The sequence below is a fragment of the Rutilus rutilus genome, assembly GCF_951802725.1.
Source record: "Rutilus rutilus genome assembly, chromosome: 10".
NCBI classification, from domain to species: Eukaryota; Metazoa; Chordata; class Actinopteri; order Cypriniformes; family Leuciscidae; genus Rutilus; species Rutilus rutilus.
In genome coordinates this window covers 24,285,667-24,309,186 of record NC_140215.1, presented here as the reverse complement: position 1 = coordinate 24,309,186, position 23,520 = coordinate 24,285,667, and the positions used below count along the sequence as shown (strand labels likewise).

At 39.3% G+C, this 23,520-nt stretch overlaps 1 protein-coding gene across 2 annotated transcripts in view; it reads left to right on the top strand.

Moving 5' to 3' along the window:
* nrp2b (neuropilin 2b) overlaps positions 1-23,520 on the top strand; it is an 87,151-nt gene that overhangs the window by 37,123 nt on the left and 26,508 nt on the right. For both annotated transcript variants that reach the window (XM_084421756.1, XM_084421757.1), the window contains exons 4-7: positions 7,650-7,877; positions 9,773-9,928; positions 10,086-10,255; positions 13,223-13,378. In XM_084421756.1, the coding sequence (XP_084277882.1) occupies positions 7,650-7,877; positions 9,773-9,928; positions 10,086-10,255; positions 13,223-13,378 (710 nt within the window). The remainder of the gene's footprint in view (positions 1-7,649; positions 7,878-9,772; positions 9,929-10,085; positions 10,256-13,222; positions 13,379-23,520) is intronic.

The window sequence follows — 23,520 nt, the reverse complement described above, 5'->3', positions numbered from 1 at the left end:
ATTAGGGTACTTTTTGCCTACTCTTTTATGAGTACTGTGAATTCGGATATACTTATTTTGTCACATACTGTTTTTCGCCTACTAAATAGTCGAGAAGTATGTGATTTCTGATGCAGCTTACTGTAATGTATTCGGGGCATACTACTCTGTTCGCATACTATATAGTAGGAGAAGTGTTTGATTTTGGATGCAGCGATAATGACTTTAAATCAGACTTGTTATTTTCTGATCCTGTTATCCACCATTATTATATATATATATATATATATATATATATATATATATATATATGGTGGATAACAGGATCAAAGAAGGAACACTTAGTAAAACAGAGAGGGAAACATGAAGGAAAATTCAACAAAACAGAAGCAATTGGAACGCATCCCAGAATCCCAGAGTGTAAGTGTTGTTTATTTATATTGGTGAAAGTACTGGACGTGTCCTGGCGTGGCCAGGGCAGTTTTCTCTAGCAGTGATAGGGATCTTGGGTAAATACACAGCCTGGAGGTGTGTCTGTCGTGCGCTGCACAGCCTGCTGGGAAGAAACACTGCATCAATTCTCCACCTCCTGCTGCACACAGGAAATCAGTATATTGTCGCCCTTGAGCCGCACAACAGCTACCTGTGCCACTACGCTCTGGGATTTCAGCCCCTGCCCTTGAGAGCAAAATGATGTGTTACTTCTTCAGCTATCTGGAGCTTCGGTCTGGAATCCAATCTTGCAGAATTAATGTGCGCAGTAGGGATGGGTCAGGGGAAAACACCCCAAACCAGACACTTGTTTTCAAATGGTCAGCTTCAGCCATCTTTATTATGTTGTTAAGTTGTTTCATTCAGAGTGTTAGAAAGCCCAGTGACCTTACAAACTGACTTAGATCTGAACCTTGTTCATAATAACCACTTAGTTTACTCAACCATACACTTAACCACATGATTCTGTTGCCACGGTTACAATCTAAAAACTCTCAGCCAATCATCTCTTCATCAGTGGAGTTCCAGAATAGTGAATTACAGCTCACAGTACAACTGCCCTGTAGCTATAGTGATGCTCGCCTAGTAGTGACTGCATCCCTTCTACTGTCAGAATTAAGAGGCTAATGGATGGAGATACTGCCCTAGAGATGATTTGATGCCCTGGAATGCTCACCAATCAGATCACAGCAATGAAATGTTTTATTTTGTTGTGATGCAGAAAAAAGAACTTCTTGAAATATCAATCTGTCAGATAAATAAGAGACTGCTGGAACCCCTAAGGAGACCAATGTAATCAAAAAGTGCAGAGCAGGATATATGTTTAACTTAAAGGGATAGTCAATATACCCCTCATGCCATTCCATGTGCTTTTATGCTGTTAATGGAACACAAAAGTGGAGATTTTATGCTCCACTTTTCCATACAATGGGCAAAATGGCAAAAGCAATCCATACAATTTGTGCAAGTTTTCTGAAGCTGTATGATAGATTTCACACCAAAATATAAGATTACATTTTATAATAAAAGTTATAAAAAAAAAAATGTAAAAAAAAATGCTGTCATGTATATGTTTGTATATAAGATAAAAAAAATTTTCAGCAATAATGCATTACATTTACAGTAAAGACATTTATAATTTAAAATAAATTATGTTCTTTTGAACGTTCTTTTCATCAAAGAACCCTAAAAATGTATTACAGTTTCCAGAAAAATATTAAGCAGTTTTCAACATTGATAATAATCAGATATGTTTCTTGAGCAGCAAACCAGCATATTAGAATGATTTCCGGAGGATCATGTGACACTGAAGACCAGAATAATAATGCTAAAAATTCTGATTTGCATCACAGGAATAAGTTACATTTTAAAATATAATCAAATAGAAAATGTTTATTTTAAATTACAATATTTCACAATATTACTGTTTTACTGTATTTTTTATCAAATTCATGCCGCCTTGATGAGAATAAGTCTTCTTTCAAAAACATTACAACAATCTTTCTGACCCAAAACCTTTGAACGGTAGTGTATATTCACTACCATTTAAGACATATATGGATTATTTTATGTTTATTTTTTTTTCTGGTTATTTGCCCAACATCGGCATATTGCTCATGCGTGTGTATGGTATTACAGCGTAGATGAAAATCATGCCAGCACACCTCACACACACTATGTAATCTCTCTTACACACAGACTCACGCCATTCACTCATCCATGACAAACATTCCTATTCTACCCAGCAACGCTCCTTAATAACAGCCCCCCCATTTCCCTCCGGCCACAGACAGACCCAGCCACGCACGCCAATCCCGGCACTGAGCCTCCAACGCACTGGCCAGACGCGACTTTCCCCTACTGGATGAGGGGTGGGGGGTGAGTTTCCCCATCCTTCTGCAGGCGGGCTGGCTGTTTTTACCATGATCACAAACATGAATTAATGAGATCCAACAAAAAGGCTGATGGCGTCGGGGTCACTCATGCATACTGCAGCGCAGTACAGTAGAGGCTCAGCGGGGGTCTGGCATACTGTCTGAGGTGGCGTGAGTATGAGGGGTCAGTGCATGACTGGCAGGGTCTCATATGCTCTGATATACTCACGCACGCACACACACACACACACACACAGCCTATCTGAGAAACAAGCTGTAGTAAAGCTTAATGCCACCGTGGCAGGGTAAAGGAAGTCTGACAGCACAGCTGACCTAGTAATAGAGCAAACGTGCCAGACTGGATGCTTTCACGCAACTGTATTTATGTAGTATTAGAGTGTCACGGAGCGGAAGGAAACAAAATGCAATGGAAAAAGGAAAATTCACAAATGGACTATTTTCTTTAAATCTAATTTTTTTTTATATATATATAAACTCTTCACATTTAATAGATCTTAATGTATATAACATATGAGACAAAATTGATAGTTAAATGAAAATTTCCCAATCCATCAAAGAACAACCTTTGTGGAATTAAATTTGGTTTCTGATTTGTATTGTATCGTACTTTATGTCTGTGGTGAGAAAACTCATGGCGATCACCATAAAGGCTTCAGAGTAGACTCATTGGTGAAACATTGAAAAATAGTGTTGTCTTTTTCGTTGGATTTTTAGGCTGCCGGTGTGGACAGGGATAAGACTGCTGGATCAGTCACTGTCATTGTGTCAAGATGTGCTGGGTATTGTTGTAGAGCTGCGTTTCACCCTCACTGACATACTTTTGTAATGAGTTATTTATATCACTGATCACTGCAGATGGGAGAAATAATAAGGAAAGAGAGTTTGTGCTGAAGAGAAATAACTTTCAACTCCTGACGTGTGCAAGCAGGTGCTAGTGGAAATGCATGGCCATTTTGCAGAGGATGTGAATCTGACAGATACATACGCGCACACACACACACACGTAGGCCTTGAACAGATGTAGTGTGCTGTATTAGTGCAGAAGGGTGTAACATTAACCCTGACCTGCTGTCTCTCTGGGACCTGTCTCTCTCTCTCAGCTGCTAGGGTGCCAGACAGGCCCTGGTTTCCTGTGTGCTGCCCTGCCCACACTGAGCGCTGGGTGCATGAGCATAGGTCATTCCACACCCTATTTAAGGGGGGCTACAGGCATCCTCGTCTATCATCTTAACCTCCCTAAAACTCTAGCCTGTTTACGCCTCAAAAGAAATAACAAAAAAGGGAATACACATTTATATTTATGCATTTGGCAGATGCTTTCATCCAAAGCAACTTATATTGTATCCTAGGTATATACAATTTTACCCCATGAACTTGTTGCCACCATGATCAACTTTTTGAGCTACAGGAATGCACTTAATAAAATACTCATATTGTGGGATATAAAGCTGGAAGTATGAAAATAAATGTTTATGTGGTACTGGGGTGTCAGGGAGAAAACTGAATGCAGTGGAAAAAAAGAAATGAAAATTCACACTTAATTAATTAATTAATTTTAATTAATAAATAATTATAAAAGTTAAATAACAAATAATTACTTCAATAAAAATAAATAAAACTTAAATAATTGTAATATCTCAATTTTGTGTTCTAGTAGCCTAAGCAGTTTTTTTTTAGAACAATATATTCTCAAATATGAGAAATCACATTCTTATTTTAGTTTTTACTCTGAGGTGGCTTCAATCAATCCCTCTGTGATCACCTATATATAGGAATATAAGGCCTTAGCGTAGTGATTTAGAATAAGTCAATAACATGGGTTGGATGATGTACTCATCGCTAAATGTTACTGGGGCAAAATTTGGGACGAAACTCACAACCTTTTTGCCTAAAAAAATGTACCTATAAACTGCAGCATCCTACAGTCTCTGTAGACTCATGTGCATGAGCATGTTTGTGAGTCTCAAGGACAGGTCCAAACCCGTCCACATGGGGTCACTGACCTGTCATTAAGGCCTCAGACATTATACTGCTGTCTCCGGCTCTAGTACTTTAAATAGCGCTCTGTTAATTTTGCATCAGGACTGAAGGAAGATATGTGTATAGGTGATTTGAGGTTATGTGAAACAGTTGTCACTCCCAGCCTGTGCAGTTGGGCTTTGACTCACGCAGCTGCTCTGCAAGCGCAGAAGTAGGCCTAGTTAAAGCGTTTCAGTTATTGAGGAGTTCAGTGTCACAGATCACTGAACGTTTGTTCTCTGATCCGCTGATGTTTTACCCCCACAGCTCCTGTCAACAGATCTCTTTTAAGTTCTACACTAGTATTTTTTACATAATACAAGTGGCAATTCATGTGCCTCAGAGAACCTTTGGGAGTGCAGGAATGATATCATGGGATTCAATGTGCTTGACTGCATACTGTGTGTGTTGAGGTGTGTGCATTAGCATGAGCTCTGTGACTCTCCATCCCTCTGAAGAGGTGACATTACACGTGAACGTGCTGTGCATCATGTCAAAGGCTGGTGTGTAGGACATGTGTCACTGCTGAAGGTGAAGCATGACTGTGCATGTGTTAGCATACAAGAAGCACTACTAACTCTTGTGATACAAAGCCAAACACTGGCCAGCACAGGCTTAAAACCATCATGAAAATATAGAGGTTTTACTAAACAGTCTTAAAGGGATAGTTCAACCAGAAATGAAAATACCATCATTTACATATTGTTGCAAACTATGATATTCTTTCTATCTGTCAATGCCGTGAATCAGCTTGACCAACTTGAACCCTTTGCAAATTCTGTGTGGCAAATAATTATGCCCTCATGCGGAATTCCCATTGAAATGACAAAAAAAAGTTGGCGTACAACAGCAAATATGACCACATCTTAAGTCTGATGAATAAAGTTTGGATTGCTGAATAAAAACATATCTGAACCAAAAACAAAAAAATGACCTAACTTTAAATAACATACGTGACCCTGGACCACAAAACCAGTCATATGGATCAATCTTTTTAAATTGATATTTATACATCATCTGGAAGCTGAATAAATAAGATTTCCATTGCTGTATGGTTTGTTAGGATATGACAATATTTGGCAGAGATACAAAATTGCCTTTAAAGTTGTCCATTTATGTTCACGACTGTGCTGCATTCACTCACAAAAATAAATGTTTTATATATTTACGGTAGGAAATTGACTAAATATCTTCATGGAACATGATCTTTACTTAATATACTAATGATTTTTGGCATAAAAGATAAATCGGTAACACTTTACAATAATAGTACATGAATAATCATGTACTAATACCTGAATTAATAATTACTTTACTATGAACTAATGATGAGTTAAGACATGTATTAATGAGGTACTAACCTTAATTACGACATGAGTATCATGAATTCCTACATGAATATACCATCTTAACTACGCGTTAGTACATGCTTGTTAATTAATGTATTAATTAACATTTCGAGGTAAAGTAAATCAAACATGCTCTAGATCAAAAGAAAGATGTACTAAAAGGGCACAATGTTAAACCCTAACCCTAACATGAATTCATGACTTGTTAATGTATCATAATGTCATGACTTTACTTGGAGGGGCACATCATTACTAACTCATCATTAATTACTTGGAAAGTAACATGAATTCATGATTTGTTAATGTATCATGTAATTTCTTGTGTTGGCCCTCCAAGAGTAAATCTTCAAAAATGTATCAATTACACATGTTTTATACATATTCAGCTCTTCTAAATCAGATATCATTTGGTGCTTGTCGGTGGTTTGTAAAGAAGTGGAAGAGCAGAGGTGCTGTGCCTGAATTTAGATGGAGAAGGAACTGAACGGTAGGAAAAAAGTGGACAAATTTTGAAGGGGCAATAGTGGCCCCAAAGAAGAGCCAGCAAACAAGACTAACATCCGACTGCATTATGATATAAAGACAGTAAACAAATCCAGAAAATAACCATCATCTGTGCTAACACTGATTTTAATTTTGAAAATTGCATCTGTTTAATGAATATGCTAGTGTAGTAGGTATTTTACACTTGAAGGCAGCAGTGGAATCACTTAAAACGGAATGAGATAGTTTTAATTAAGAATGCATCATTGTGTGTTCAATGAGTAGGTTTAATATAAATATTTCAAGACATCTTGTGTCATTCACTGATGTATGTGACAATTGATGGTGTCAAATTTATGAACAATTTAGCATTGTGCCCTTTTAGTACATCTTTCTTCTGATCTAGAGCATGTTTGATTTACTTTACCTCGAAATGTTAATTAATACATTAATTAACAAGCATGTACTAACGCGTAGTTAAGATGGTATATTCATGTAGGAATTCATGATACTCATGTCGTAATTAAGGTTAGTACCTCATTAATACATGTCTTAACTCATCATTAGTTCATAGTAAAGTAATTATTAATTCAGGTATTAGTACATGATTATTCATGTACTATTATTGTAAAGTGTTACCGATAAATCTATACAATGTATTGTTGGCTATTGCCACAAATATACCTGTGCGACTTATGACTGGTTTTGTGATCCAGGGTCACATATGATCACAGTACATTAATATATATTGTGTAACTAAGTTGAAAATATTGTAATGGTCTAAATGTTATAAAATATGCTCAAATCTGTGAACCTATTTATAAGTCTGTTTAAGAACCATTCAAATTAATTGATTCACTAGAATAAATCAGACTTTGAGAGAATGAGAAAGCGTTTACTTATACAGCACTGGCACAACGTTAAACTGAGATGCATATCATACAACATCATGTCCTAAGGTGACCCCTTAACACGCTCTATGCTGCCCGGAGCACAACTACGTTACTACGTGTGTCTGTTTCACTGAAATCGCTCCTTTATTAGATGCAAACGTGCAGTATGAGAAAGCCTGAGCGCTATCTCCGACTGTAGCGGTAAATGAATATAGACAGCAGCTGCAGGGATGGGAAATCATTCTAATTTAGCACTTTTGCAGATGAAGGATTTTTCTGTACATATTTAAAGCTCCGCTTTGATGAATGTTCCCGTTTTCGTTCACATCAATATGTTTTTCTCAGCGAGCTAACCGAGTGTGTCTCTTTCCCTGTCTGAGATTGACACAAGAAAGCAAGTAATGTGCTTCTGCTGCCCCTCCAGAACAAGTCCACTCTGATATTTCGGTCAATACAAAACCATCACGTCTCACACATACACGTAACAGTGTGTTGCAGCTGCTGTCTTCATGTATTTTCTGATTTTTCTCTTCCCCCAGGCTCCGACTGTTCCCGAAACTTCACCAGTCCGTCAGGTGTGATCGAGTCGCCCGGCTTCCCTGACAAATACCCCCACAATCTAGAGTGCACCTTCATCATCATCGTCCCTCCTCACATGGACGTCACCCTCACCTTCCTGACCTTTGACCTGGAGAACGACCCCTTGCAGGGCTCGGAGGGCGAGTGCAAGTACGACTGGCTGGAGGTGTGGGACGGCCTCCCGCAGGGTGAGTCTAGATGTTGTAATCCCGGGGAATTCTATTTGGATTTACAGTCGGGGTTTGGATTAGACCGCGGTTTTCCAATGTCCAGACCACCCGTGTCTTTAAGAGGATTGCATTTCCCATTTCCCTCTGACCTCATTGTCTGCCATGCATAATTTGGTCACTTAATGATTTCTAATCCACATACCGTTCACTATCACACTGTATGGGCCATCTGGTTGGTTTATCCACCAATCTATACAGCTGTTCGCTCTTGCCCTGTGACACGCAACACCCGTCCGTTGGCCGCTGCGCCAGCATCTCCGCCGGTATGAAACTCAGGCGCATTGCTGTCATGCTGTTACTGCGGCTGCCGCTGGAGCTATTTTAGTATCGAGCGTTGGCAGATGAAAGCGGAGCCCAGGGCCTTGCTTTGCCTTATCTGCGCCAGGCGGGGCCAAAAAGCCACGGCACCCGTACTCTTCCGCACGGAGGGGTGGAGGAGATGGGGGACGGGGGGTAACAGCAGCCATGGTAACCTTTATCAGGAAAGTGAAAATGGGGCGTGAATAACACTGCAATAGGATTTAATCCTTGTCTGGAACAGAGAGCTGTGGAATACGCTCTTTTCCCCCAGCTGTCTTATTAATGCTTCAGCCCTGAGACCCCCGTACTGCCCCCACCTCTCGCCCGTCTGCTTCTGGGTAAAGCTTCATATTGTAGCATTGTACAAGCGCATATAATCAGACGCACAGTAACTGTAGACACTAAAACACAACAGTATATTTAAGGTGGTCTATAAACTCTAAGCAGCTTGACCAAGATCATATTTAATTAAACTGTAATGTGTTTCTGTGCTATTGTAGTATTCTGTACTCCCTAATCCTTATGAATTACTGTTAAGAAAATATGGTGAAAAATATGCTTAATTGAGCACCATCATCTTCATTTGCCTCATGAAAAATAAATACTTTTATAATATAGTCTACTTAATATTATAATATTTCCAGTATGTTTAATATATTGTTGCCATGAAAAGGAAAGCCTATTTTTACATTTAATTGATTTTATTTTTTAAAAATATGAAAAATATGGTGAAAAAAAATTCTTAATTGTTCTTAATTGTCAATTTGTTACTTATATGCACTACTTGTAATTTTGATTATGACTTTATGAAATATGCAAATATAATGGAAAATATGCTTAAATATGCTAAAAATATGCTTAACATGCTCAATTTTCTTGTTTATATATATATACACACACACACACACACACACACATATATATATACATACATTTTTACTACTTAATATTATAATATTTTGAATGTGCTTTTATATTTCTTGCTTTGAAAAAAGACATCAATTTTTACATTTTCCTGATTTCATTTACATTTACTTGATTTATTTATGAAACATGATTTTTGGGGAGATTGTAAGCAACTTTCGACAAGCAAGATTCACATACGCAGAGTCCTGATCAAAGTTATGTACAATAGCCACCTGATTTGATCATCAACACCATCAAAGGCGAGAGAGAGAGTTATTTCTACCTACCGTTCGAAAGCACTTGCAGTATTAAAGCCCTTTCCTCTCCAAAAGAGAAGAAAATCAATGTACTTGATTGATACTAGGCTATTTCACCCATCCGGGACTCTGTTTGTGCGTGTGTGTGTGTCAGGGTGGAGGATGGATTCATTACTGTGAGACAGCAGCCTCTCTACAGCATTACAGCCTGACCAAACTAAATCACATACATCTGCTGACAGACAAATGTCCCAGAATTCAGAGAGGTGCTGTTGTATAGGTTGTAGGCACATATAAAGAATAACCAGTCTGGTCTTATGAGTGGCCAGCAGGAGCAAAATGAGACCCATTCACATCCCATCACTGAGAAACCATTTTTGTGTTTTGCAGTGGGACCTCTGATTGGACGACATTGCGGTACTAAAATCCCCTCTGAAATACAGTCGTCCACTGGTATCCTCTCTCTGTCCTTTCATACGGACATGGCCGTGGCCAAAGATGGATTCTCTGCCCGCTACAACATGACCCTCAAGGAGGTCAATGACAGTATGTGATCCTTTTTTTCTTTCTACTTTGAAGAAAGCCACAAATTTTAAAACTTGGTTCGCTAACTAGCTAACTACATTGAAGCTGTTTAAGAGGGTGTCTTTATAAAACGGACTAGATATGAAGACATTCTGAGAAAACTCTGTGTGTTCCTCAGATTTCCATTGCAGTAATGCTCTTGGCATGGAGACGGATAAGATCAGCGATGACCAGATCACTGCATCGTCCAGCTTCTATGATGGCCGATGGTCTCCAAGACAGGCTCGACTTAACTTTGAAGACAACGCATGGACGCCCAATGAGGACAGCAACAAAGAATACATCCAGGTGAGGTTTCCTCTCTTTCGCTCTCTCATTTATGTCTTCTGCACATCCACATAAGGGAGAGAATAAGGAACAAGTTCTCGTCGCTCTTTTGCAAACTTATTTACAATCTCGAAAGGCTTGGGAATGGACAGACCGATTTGAGTTTTCTGATTCTGGCGGGATGTCGCTCGGGTTAGGTGCTACACCGGGCCTTTAGAATGAGACTGATTACTTTTGGTGTTACTTTAAGTGGTGTGTCGTATTTGTGTCAGGATGCTCCTGAATTGTGGGCTTCTGGAAGATCTCACAGCTGTTGTGTTGTGTTAACACCTGACATCACTCCCTCGCTCTCAGGGTCCACGGCCCAGACATCCATCTTGACAAACAGCTGTCGTAAATGCCAACATGCCTGAGGACCATACTTCACCTCAGACGCCTCTGCTCTTTTGTGTGTGTGTGTGTGTGTGTGTGTTCAGAGTGAGAGGCATCATTCTGTTTTAAGTTTGTACATGCATTTGAGATTCGAGTATCATTGATATTCATTAAAATCACCCAGGGTAAATTAACTTAAAGGAATGCTCTGGGCGTAATACAAGCTATCTGTTGTGAAAAGCATCTGAGGCATGATGTGCCACAGTAAGGCACTTGCAAGTTGCAGCCCATAGAGTGGTGCAGGTATGGCGAAGTCTAATTCGCAGCTGGTTCCTTCGAGATTTTCCTTTGAGGTTTTTATAATGGGGTTTTTCAATTTATGTGTAAAATGAAGCCTGTGGTAAACATAACTTGACGATACTTTGACGTTTTGTTCTACAATGTAAACTGCACATTCTCACACCCCAAACTGTCGTATCTAGTTACTTATTAAAAGCGTACATAACTGCTTCAAAATATGCATTCTCGCTATGGGTGTGTGCAAATTACATTGTAGAAATAAAAACGTCAAAGTATAGTCATGTTTACCACAGGCTTTATTTTACACATAAAACGAAAAACCCCATTATTAAACCCCATAGGAAAATCTCAAAGGAAGAACCCAGGACTTCTGGGTTCTGATGTCATACTTGCACCACTCTATTGTTAAAAAATAGATATAATTGCCACAAAAGGCTGTACCATATTTATTTTATAAAAAAATATATATATATTTATATATATATTTTTTTTTTTGCCAAAAATTATTAAAACAGTAAGGTACTTTTGAGATAAATGTTAATGAATGCTCTATTCTATTCTATTCTTTTGTATTCTATTCTATTCTATTCTATTCTATTCTATTCTATTCTATTCTATTCTATTCTATTCTATTAATTACATTACATTATATTATATTATATTATATTAAAATAGGACTATTGAGATCATTCACTGACCTTGCTTGTGCAAATTTATATAATTTTTTTTTAGCTCAATATTATGACCATGTAAAGCTGGTAAAACTGATAACTTGCTGTTATGGACTGGTGAAGTTTCGGGAACAGTCAGAGTCTGGGGGAAGAGAAATCAGAAAAAAACATGAAGACAGCAGCTGAAAAACACTGCTATTCTTAGCACAATAATAGTTTTCTTACTTTTTTTTTTAACTGAGGGACGACATAAAATGATCTTCTGTGGTAATCAGCATGATTCCACATGTGCTGATGAGAGAGTTTAGCTTGTTTTGAACCCAGAACATCTCTTTAACATCTCATCACATCTTCTTGCGTGCCATTTTCCCATTGTTTCTCTCCCTCTCTTTTTATTACTATTCATCAGGGACTCACTTCTCAGACGTGGTAGGCTGCATCTCTCTCTCTCTCTCTCTCTCTCTTTCTGGTCTCTGGGCGAATGCAGGGGTTGATGATGCACAGCCTACTCTGATGGTAACAGCCACTTGATTGATGAGGGTCCTTTCCTAGGAATAAATAGTTAGCAGCAGTAACTGGGTTCTATTGATTTTTTTGTCTAGGTGTGTTTCTCCGTGGCCCTAAGCAGCTTTTACAGAAGGCACTATATGTGTGTGTGCTTGTATCTGTGTGTGAAAGCCACACCTGTCTCACTGACAGATAACAAACGCTGCAGTTTTCCCGCTCATGTTCGGATGACATCCCGCTGAGCAGGGAGAGGCGAGGATCATGGGTAACAGCCCTCCTCTAGGACGGGAGCTGAATGCCTGATTAAAGACCTCACTGCGGTAGAGGCGGACGGGCAGAGATGCGGCTCTCGCACCGCAATCATCATCATCATCGCGGGGGGGTCCGGAGAGCAAGGGAGGGTGATAATCTGTGTGGAGAGAGGGAGAGTTGAATGAAGGTGGTTAGTATCGATCAGAGCTCAGGTGATTGATCTTAAGGCTCTGATAACACCTTCGCTGCCGCCCATGATCTGCAGGGAGGGGATGCTCCATATTCCCACAGCTCTATCTATCTTTCAGCTCTTCCTTCTATCTCATCCCTCTCTCTGCCTCCTTGCTTATCTCCCTCCCATCACTCTTTCATCATCCCGTTTTTAGCGCGGAGTGCTTAGAAAACAACAGCTAAATTAGAACATTTTGTACAAATGTACATTTTTATTTCATATTTAATGATACATTAATTAAAACACTGACTTAACTTTAAAGACACAAAATAAAACTTAATTAACTGAAATGATAAAACTCTGGAAAAACTAAAACAGTCACACAGTTAAAACTAATGACAACTTAATTACAGGTACAAACAGAAAATAAAATAAAAACAAATGTAAAACCTTGGCTCATATTTAGGGTTAGGGTTTTGTTAAGCTTGAAGCTCTTCAAGTGACAAGCGTTTCATATGTCCACACTAGTCGTGAAACTGCTGAGTGACATGAGACAATCATAACCAATCCGAAGTCACATGAAGCAGGATTTTGGACCAATGAGATGTCACGGTGGGCGGGACTACTCAGTTCAACCCGCAGAAATAGAAACAAAATGTCCTGTCACAGTTATTTAAGACAAATCCCTTACATTTTTGCATTTTTCCTCCTCAGGTGGACCTGCACTTTCTGAAGGTCCTGACGGGCATCGCCACCCAGGGTGCCGTCTCCAAAGAGACACACAAGACCTACTTCGTCACCAGCTTTAAGCTGGAGGTCAGCACTAATGGAGAGGACTGGATGATCTACCGCTACGGCAAGAATCACAAGGTACAATCACGCGGGAATGGCATGTTTGAGAATGTGTGAAAGATAAAGCAGTCAGTTGTTCTCTCTCTTCCTGTGCTGGTTATCTATCAGAAATATGTGAAGTACTGTCACATACTATGTGTGTGAGACTCAGAGAACGAGAAAAGAACTGAAAAGAATAGAGGTGTTCATTTTACTTCGTTTTACCTGTATTCTAACCGGTATATAGTTGCAGTGGTGGGCTAGCTGAAATGCTGATGTTCCCCTCAAACTTATTAACTAGCTTACAGGCCCCCTGAAATCAAAATGTAAGTTTTTTAGCTTTTAGTATGAATATGTTAGCCTTAAGGTTATGAATAAGCTGGGGTGTTCAAAAACAATGACAAATTTGCATTTAGGTGATAAGCTTTCAAAACTTACAGTCTCTCACTTCTGCTAAAATGGATCAAGGATTTTTATGACATCACTGCGGACTTCAGCTTCTTATCACATCTTCTGTCCAATCAAATGCTCTCTAGAATCTAACGTATTATCAGCGCTCGGATTCGCTTCCAGGGTGCTGTCAAGTACGACTTGCAGTCTGTGAGGTAAACACTATTGGCTATTTAAAAAGGGGGAGGAGCCATTCAATATGTCCCGCCTTAGCTTCCTGTTTCAGTGGAAATTATGTCAACGCATCATACAAAGCTGCGCATTCCAAGGCACTTCAGTGGGCCTTTAACTCCCAAGACTCCCACAAGAGAGACTATGCTGGTCATGAACCAGCATGAAAATTCATGCCAATGTTCTTTTCAGTTTCATGTCCAGGCTGATGGGGAGAAACTAGACAGGACTCCATTACCCAGAAACCGAGTGAACAGACAGATTTGAAGGCTTGAGTGAAAGGAAAATGAAGGGAGGTCAGAAAAAGATGAGAGTGTAAAACTAATCATCCCGTGTGGTACATGCCTCTAATCTTAATTTATTAACAAATCCCCTGGAAATCCTGTATGGAGTTGATTGCATGACAGGGGAACATGTGAAAGCTCTGATGTTAGTGTGATGGTTTTGGAAGAAGCTGTACAAAACATCAGCTGCCACTGAGAATAACCTGCTGGATACAACCCTGGGCACCACCAACTGGCGTTAGGGTCTTTAGTCCTGGACCCCCTGCTGAAACAGCCTCTGGCTTTAATCTTCCCGAAAATCTCTGAGCTCAGTCCTCCCTTAATGTGCTCAGTGTTTTTACGGCTTTGGTTTCAGTTGGGCTAAGCACAGCGTCTCGCTGTGTCGGAATGGGAGATTCATGCCTTTTATGGGAGACGTGGCGGATCGGTGTCCATTTAGAAACTGTACTATTAAATAATGTACTATTTATTCATATGCCTGGAAGAAATATAATTTTATGTCAGCAGCTATCTAGCAAGATGCCTGTCATGCCGACTGAATGCGCTCAGGCATGGCTTTTTTTAATATTGCCAAATACCAAAATATAGATTAACAGGAAATAGTGTGTCGGCGTTGAAATGAAAATGTAAATTTGCAATACTTAAACAGTTTTGCATGTGAGTGTCATGTAAGCGGATTCAGAGTCAGACAGGTTATTATTTTTCAGTGCTGTGTGTTGATCATTAGATTTGATAGCACCACATCAGGCTCTAATCGGTCTCAAATGATGGTGGTGGGTGGGTGTGTGTGTGTGTCCCTGGTCCAGAGGACACTGACAGATTGTGTGTGTTTACGGACAAACAGGAAGAGCTGCTGAAGAGATCACTGTAGGCTGGTGGCTGATAGTCTCATTGTAAGTGTGTGTGGTGTAAGTGTGTTATCAGCAGAGCTGGGCTTAATTTCTTCTCAAACCGCTGTGGCGGTTCTTTCTGTTCACTACTAGATTACCTGCAGCACACTCATTCAGTCACTGCTAAATCAGATCTGATAAGATGATCACACACACACACACACACGAACATAGCTCTGTTCCAAAACTTGTGTTCTACGTATAAAGGCAGGTACAGTACGAGGCAGCATTGTAACATCATAAGTGACTGATTTGAAACAATCTTTTTTTTATATATATCATGCTGCTAAGCTAACTAGCCTACTAATACACAAATGAGCTCATACAGACCATTTTTAATTAGCTTGAACATTTTACATGTATACTTTTCAGTAGGCTATTTAATGAAATATAAGTTCACTAACATTCAAATGTTTTGGGTCAGTTCGATTTTTAAAGAAATGAATACTTTTATTCAGCATGGACACATTAAATTGATCAGTAAAGACATCTATAAAGACAGTAAAGACTATAATGTGACAAATTACAAAATGTTTCTAATTCAAGTAAACACTGTTCTTTTGAACTTTCAATTAATCGTAATAAAAAAAAGTCAAATCACAGTTTCCACAAAAATATTGATAATGAAGACTGATAATGATGAGAAATGTTTCTTAAGCAGATCAGCATATTATATTGATTTCTAAAGGATTATGTGACACTGAAGACTCGAGTAATGATGCTGAAAATTCAGCTTTGCCATTATAGAAATAATTGACTTTTTGAAATATATTTAAAATTCTTACCGATTCCAAAATTTGAATGCACTGCATTATGGGATTGCCACCTCTGTGAAGGATACATACAATGCTGCCTTAAAATCTGGCCAAAACCCACACATCTTAGAAGACAACATATTTATGCATATTTATACCTTTTTGAACAGGTATAAATATGCAGAAATATTTTAACTGGGAGGGCAGCTATGATGCCGTCAAATACTGTCTAGCTGTTTTGAAGCAGAGCTCCAAATTCATTTCTATTTCATTGGAAACCTTGCACAGCACACAGAAACACAGAAACACATGCGTATATAGCCAATCCCACATTTCCTCCTGAGACTGTATCTGATAAAGCCATCAATGTAATGACAGAACTATTTTCTCAAACATACTGTTTCAAATTGCAAGGAGGTCGAAAGGTCTCAATCCTATTTCCACTGGTGGGGAAAATGAGTGTGTCCCTCATGTAAGGTCCCACACATGCTCCTAAGGTCAGCATGGCCGTTTTAAGCAGCCTGGTCATTGACCGAGATCATTATGAAGGTCTGGTAAATTCCTTTGCTTATTTAACAATACTATCAAGGGGTTTATATAGGGAGAAAGAGCATATGGTATGTGTGTTAACGTGTAAAATCCTGAGGCGAAGCAGCCGAGAGCGCTGTCATGGGAGATGACATCAACTCGGACTTCAAAACAGCAGACTGACAGATTCGTCCGTCTCCGTGCATTCCTCCGCTTCACATGGAGCGCGTGGATAATGGAAGACCGCTGCCAGATCCCAGGAGGAGTCCGCTGTTCTTTGGGAGTGTACCACTGAGGGTTTAACCTTTAGTGATGTCATAGACTAGAGAATAGATGCTCTTTGAGTCGAGTCGTCTGCATGAAGCACAGGCACAATGTGTGACGGAAGGCGTTCAGTGAACTGAGGAAACCGTTTCACACATACTCAAAGAAAAATACACAGTTACCTGTCTTTAGTGGGGTCGTGTAAATGTGGTTTTCATTCACTGTGACAAATGGTGGTTTTAGAGGAAGCATTTACACCTCTGAGGGTCATAAAATATATCATCTGTTCTTCCAATTACTATGTGTACTGATTCCAAGTTGACTTAAAGCAGCAGTGTGTCATTTCTACGCTGCTAGTTACACCAAAATAGAAGCAGAATTGCAAAAAAATTACGCACATTTCCATACAAGTTTCCCAAACACTCCCACATTTGCTGATTCCCTTGACAAAATTTCAATAGGTTTTCAATAGCCATTACTTCAGAAAATAATCTGTAACCAACAAAATTGATTCTTACACGGTTTGCTCATGTTTTGAGTTTTGAAGCTTGGCAATACTGTTGCCAAAAGCTAAAGTTAGCCTATAAACAAACTTCACCATATACCTTCCAACAACTCATTTAAAGTTGGAAAGTTTGAGTTAGAATAATTTGCAAGAGTTTGATTGTAAACACAACTTTTGTAGTCCCGTTTAGCCACTTGTTGACAACCACATTTTCAAGACACGTAAAAGTTTACAAAATCAGGAGTGGGTTATTACTAATGTACTTATTTTAATAGAATAAAATATAAAAATATCTGAAGCTTTTGTTAACCACAGACCTTATTTCAGGCATTTAACCAAAAACCCATTAAAAAAAAACACTGATTATGAGAGGATGGAACCATAAGTGCCAGAATGCTTATTTCCTGATTTTAGGACTAGATCAAGATCAGATCAAATGAAAAGGGGTTCTTTACTTACAGTTGTTTGTGTACATGAAGCCGGGATAGGAGAAAGTGTTGTAACAGAAATTTCCAGTGTTTTTTTTTTCTTTTCTGAAACACAGTGGGAAGGTAAAGCGAGGAGGGAGGGTTTCCACATTCCAATCTCTCCAACTCAATCTCACATGCAGACTGGGAATTAAGAGGAAAGCCGGAACCAAATCAACATTCTACACTTTTTTCCCTCTGAACAGTAGCCTGACAAGACAGACCCACATCAAGATGTTGGGTCTGGGAACACATCATTGGCAGGGCTCAATCCGAGGGGCGGGATAAACGGTTGTCTTTCAAATTCCCTCTGCACGCAATAGGATAGCGCTACAACCAACCAGAGCGTTTTCCCACTAGCAGAGCTAGTTGATAGATTATCTGGTCGGCAAAACTCCGAACACATCTTCCTTTTTTAAGAATGACTACAGTGCCGTTCTTTGTTCTTTTCTCAAAGAAAAGCTTAACTCCAAGTCTTCCAGAGTCGCGGCCAAAGCCGATTCGAAAGAGCGCTGTTCGCCAGCAGCAGCAGCCATCTTCTTTGTTTTCAAGTAGCAGAGAATTCACGCGGAACCGTCACAACTCTGCCGTCATTATGTTAAGCCCGCCCACCGACTCTATACACGATGTGATTGGCCTGACTAGAGTTTGGTTTTTCCAGCTCGCAAGCCAACAGAGAGTCGCTAGACGAACCTGGCTGCAAAATAAAATTTGCTGCCGCTAGGGTGCGTCTAGATTCCTAGGCTATCTGAACAGGATTTACTCTGTACATTGTAATCCACAAGATGAGCTTCCATACAAAATTTGGTTTTTGGAGGGATTTTAATGTTTTATATTTGCATGTTAAATCACACAAGTTTTTGATTCATGCTTAGTATTCGTCAAAGATATCACCAGTATTTAAAATTCATAACCTATCACAAGCCTTTCTAGACAATAAACAGCTCCACTCATATGTCATATGGCAATTAGTGAATGGCACCAACACAGCAAATTTGACCTCAGGTATCTGAGCCCCTCTTCAGTCAAAACCATCTATAACAGCAGAGCATATACAGCCAAGGGCCGTCAGGGACCCGGAGCCAGCACACAGGCACACATACCTCATCTAAAGCTCTTTTGAACTTTCTAATTCTTGTATAATTATTGTACATGCAGTTTTTTCTCATATTAATCTAGAGATTACATGGAATATTTGTACTTATAAAATAATTTGTCACAGGACTTTTTCTGCGGGTTTCTCTCTGTGTTTCTCCTCCTCTGAGGCTGAACCTGCACTGGCCTGCAGCCAACTGGAGCCCGGCTGCTCTGTCAACATCTTCATCTCGGCCGTGAAGGTGTGGGAGAGAGCAGGAGAAGGGCAGAGAGAGAGAGAGAGAGAGAGTAATGACTCGAGCAGATCTGTGAACGTTGACCACATTTCCCAGCGGCCGCATCAGTCTGAGGGAAAAAGAAAAGTGTGGCAGCGAGCCAATGCAAAGCAGCGAGAGATGGAGAGAACGAAAGACAAAAAGACAGACAGGGGGAAAGATGGACAGGGCGGGGAACACGGCACCTCTTTCAGCTCCCGAGACCCCAGTGCGGTCGTGTGGCTTTCTGTAACTCAGCCTGAGCAGTCAGGCATTGTGGGAGAGCATGTCCACTTTTATGCGACCATAAATTCTCTCTGTCGCTATTATATTAACAGTGACAACATCTCACAGGAGATGTGTGTGTGTCCTCAGACTCCAACCTCACAGAGAGTTCACTTTGGGAGGTTTTTATTATTTCAGTAGGCTGCCCTTGTGCCAGACATTTGAATAATTCAAAAAAAAAAAAAATCAGGACCTACTCACTATAGGAACCTGCCCTGTTGGTCCCCACTGAGGACCCCATTTCACCTCATGAATATTCCCGCACAATATACACGTTTTCCTGAGCTGATGAATTTCTAAGGAGTTCTTTCAATATAACTACTCCTGGACTGTCAGACGTAATTTTTCAATAATTCATATAAGAGTTAATCTACATCCGCCCTCATTGATCGGTCTGTGTGTGTGTGTGTCTAGACAGACCAGCAGCACTACGGCCATATACGCTGTTAACAGATTCCTGTTTTTCCACAGATATTTGGCACAATCCTTTTGTGTAAACAGGAAAAACACATATAAGATCATGTGTTTTTGCATGACTTGCATTTAATCTAATCATAAATGTCTTTATGACTTTATTGTCATTGTTTTGTGTAAGACTTGGTGTTCGTCAAGAACATTGAATCATGGCCACCAGTCGCATGTGAGCTGTAAAAGTGTGAATGAAAATATTAGTATATATATTTATTTAGATGCTTATATTAGAAGTGTTGTATGATCCCTTGCATCTTCATGACGTACAGTATTACAGTAACCATTCCTCATAGTCTCAGCCTGATTTATTTAGTTATAAGTTGTGCACCTAAAGTTTGGCTAAATATCCATGCAACTCACAGGACTGTGCAAAATGAACAAGTTTAATTGCATGATATACTAATAGAGCAGGGCAGACCAGTTTTTACTGTGAATGTTTGAATATAAACACAGCCGGTTATATATTAAGTGAATATAATCAGACAGGGCAAAAGAAATAGATATGTATGAAAATTTAGTAAAATAAGATAATATAAAGGCATGTATTTTCCGGAATATATTTCTTGAAAATCTCTGAATTTGTATCAATAGTTCTTACATCAGAACAAAATCTCCCGTGTCCTGCTGACATCAGGTCAGTACTCAGGCATATAACATTTAGGAGGAAACACTTTACTCATGTCAGTCATTTTTCACATGTGGGCACAGAGTCATAACATAAGAGAGACTGAACGAGGGAGAGAACGAAATGAGTGCTCACTTTCACACAGAACGAAAACATGGAGGAATCACCCCAACCCTCTTGTAGATGTTAGAGCTCAATATGCTTTGCTGGTTGTTCTTCTGTGATCAGTTTCAGATCCATCTTTAAGCTTCAAACAACCAGCGTAGCACATTCTCTTTAGTTTATTCTTTACTAAAGCTGTGCTTGATCATACATGGGATATGGAGTTTTCCCCTTTTTAAAAAAGACTGGCTTTTCCAAAGGAACAGAGTTTTCCTCTTTTTAAAAAAGACTGGCTTTTCCAAAGGAACGATTTTCTGAAATAATCAGTAACGTACAGTTGCAAAGTAGCTGTTGATTTTATATTTTATGTACTATATTGACTATATTTTTTAATAAAAATGTCATGACCCCAGAATATATTTTGTTGTAGGAATATCTGAACATGCAGTTTGTCAACAGAAAGGCAAGACCCTCTGCTTTTATGCAAAAAAATCCTGTTTTATTAGCTTAATGCATTCTTAATGCATTCTTGTTTTGTAAAAAAAAAAAAAGCAAAATTTTGTGGTTTTGTCAAAGAGTACGTCTGGATGGGATTCAGAACGATGATCAAAACACAGATGGAGTAGATCGAGTCCATCAACACCCACAAAGATTCACAGTCCTATAGCTCGACCTGGGTCTACATTTCATTCATTAACATTAGGCAGTTTTGATTTATATACTGTTTAATGTTGATGATCGCGTTATTTCAAAATATGCATATGTTTACTGTATATATGATATCAATTGTTTCTGCTTCTTTTTCACCTGTGTTTTGATCAGGAGATTCAGTACTCTTTCAGAAGGTGTGTAATAGCGCCCCCTACCGTATAATGGTGAAAACGCGGAAAGCCAGAAAATTCTGTCAATGGTGGGGAAGCGTTGTCTCATATATTGACGGAAAATTCCGTCAATGGCGGGGAAAGAGTTAAATATTAAAAGCGCATTCAGTAGTTGTTTAGCTAGCGTTTAAGTACTGATACCACAATGGTGTTAGATGCGGAAATGGTGATTTCACCAAGTGCAACACGTTCCTGGATCAACATCTTTGTTGATCCTGGAACAACATTAAAATCTAATAATCATATCTGAAGGACAAGTTTAGAGTTTAAGTCAAGTTTAGGCTTACAATCCAGGGTTAGGTGCTTCTACATCTGTGTTATTCACATATCATTTCCCTATGATTTTAGGGATGAGTTATGGGTATAGGGTTAGTGGAAGGGATAGGGTTAGGATTACATTTTTGGACAGGAATGTTTTTCCAGGATCAACAAAATATGTTGATCTAGGAATATGGTTTGTACTTGGTCATGAATCATGGTAACCTGTTAGATGCTAGGTCTATCGACATTGATCCGTTTGATTGTCTCAGCTTGAGTTTTATATAAATAACACAGATACTAGTGAGTTTTAGAGAGTGTCTACACAATAATTAATTCCCTTACCTGTCCAACAACAACAAAAATCACCTTGGCCATCACTACTTAAAGGATTTTCTCTGTCATCAAAACTACTCCAACTCGCTTATCAACAGAGGCGGCAGTCGATGAGAGTGAGGATTTTCTATGACGTTTAGTTCTACACTTCTCAGATCCTTATGGTCTATGTTTTTAATATTGTTTATATCAAAATTTGGCTAGTTTGATAATGCTTTCATCTGCCAATAAGAGTACTCACAGCTTTGTTTAACACATTTTACTATGTGTAAATACCCTCCGCATAATAGTATAGCAGAAAAATGTAGAAAAAAGTCTGCTTGTATCTAGCACCAAATATACTCAGAACCGCACTCACATACAAACCATCATCACCTGAGACAGACAACACATACCTGCTACTCCCCACAGACTGCATGCTGGGAAACACTAGCTGCCCTGCCGGAGGGAACGTGATATAAGTAACGTACGCAAATGCATGATTCATGAAAGTAATTTAGCATAAACCTTCCGATGACGGCAGTGTCCATTTGTTATGTCTCTGGCTACAGGCATGCCTGCACACACAGAGAGTGCATCAATCAAAGATTACGCTGCATAGTGAGAGAGAAACAACGGAAAAACGACAGTGTGAGGGCAAAAAATTGAGGGAACGGGTGCGAGGGAGGGCTTGTATCAGTAGACGGCCCGTGACAGCAGGGTTGACAGCAGTTCTCCTGTTTCGGTGTGTGGGAGTCTGTCATTACCAGCACCTGTGTGTCTGTCAACACAACACCAGTCAGAGGCCCTTGTAGCTCAGGGATGCAAAGAAAACATTAGCAGGTGAGCGCGTGTGTGGGAAAAAGCAAAGGGAACACCAAACGTATAGTTTCATATCGCTAATATATGTTTGGCTAGAAGCAGTATTGGACTCCACCTCCACTATAGATTGACTGCTGCTGTCAGAATCCGAGACTTTGTCATTTCTGTCATTCCTCTCGCTTCCCCTTTTCCTCTGTCTTAGAGGACCAGTGGGAAATCACCGTTCTTTAGCTTCATCTCAGCCTGCTCCCTAACGTCCTCGCAGTAATTGGACTGCTCAATCCTGTTATGCCTTTTAGTTTCTTCTGTGCTTTTTGATCATTTTGGCATCTTCATGGTTTTGAATTTTATCCATAATGGCCAGTGTTCCTTCTGTCCCAAATCTGGTCATCTGTAGTCTCACAGCTCTTAGTTTTCTGCTGGTTTGGATTAAACAGGTTGGCTAATCAGAAGCCTGGAAAGGGAGCCGTCCAGTCAAAGGACAACAGTAAACTAACATTTTTAAATTTAAGACTATGTTTTGTTTTGTTTTTTTGCCTATCATAAGTCTGGTTAGAAAAGTAATAGAAAAACCACATGAGGCTTGATGTAACTATAGTGTGGGGGGTATATATAAGTTTAATATATTAATAAATAATTTAATAGTATATAAATAATACTAAGAAAATACAGCTGCAATGAGTATGGCTCCGGAATATTTCATATTTCACAGGCTTCTTGATCTAGCTGCGTTTGTTTTTTTGTTTTTTTTTCAGAAGT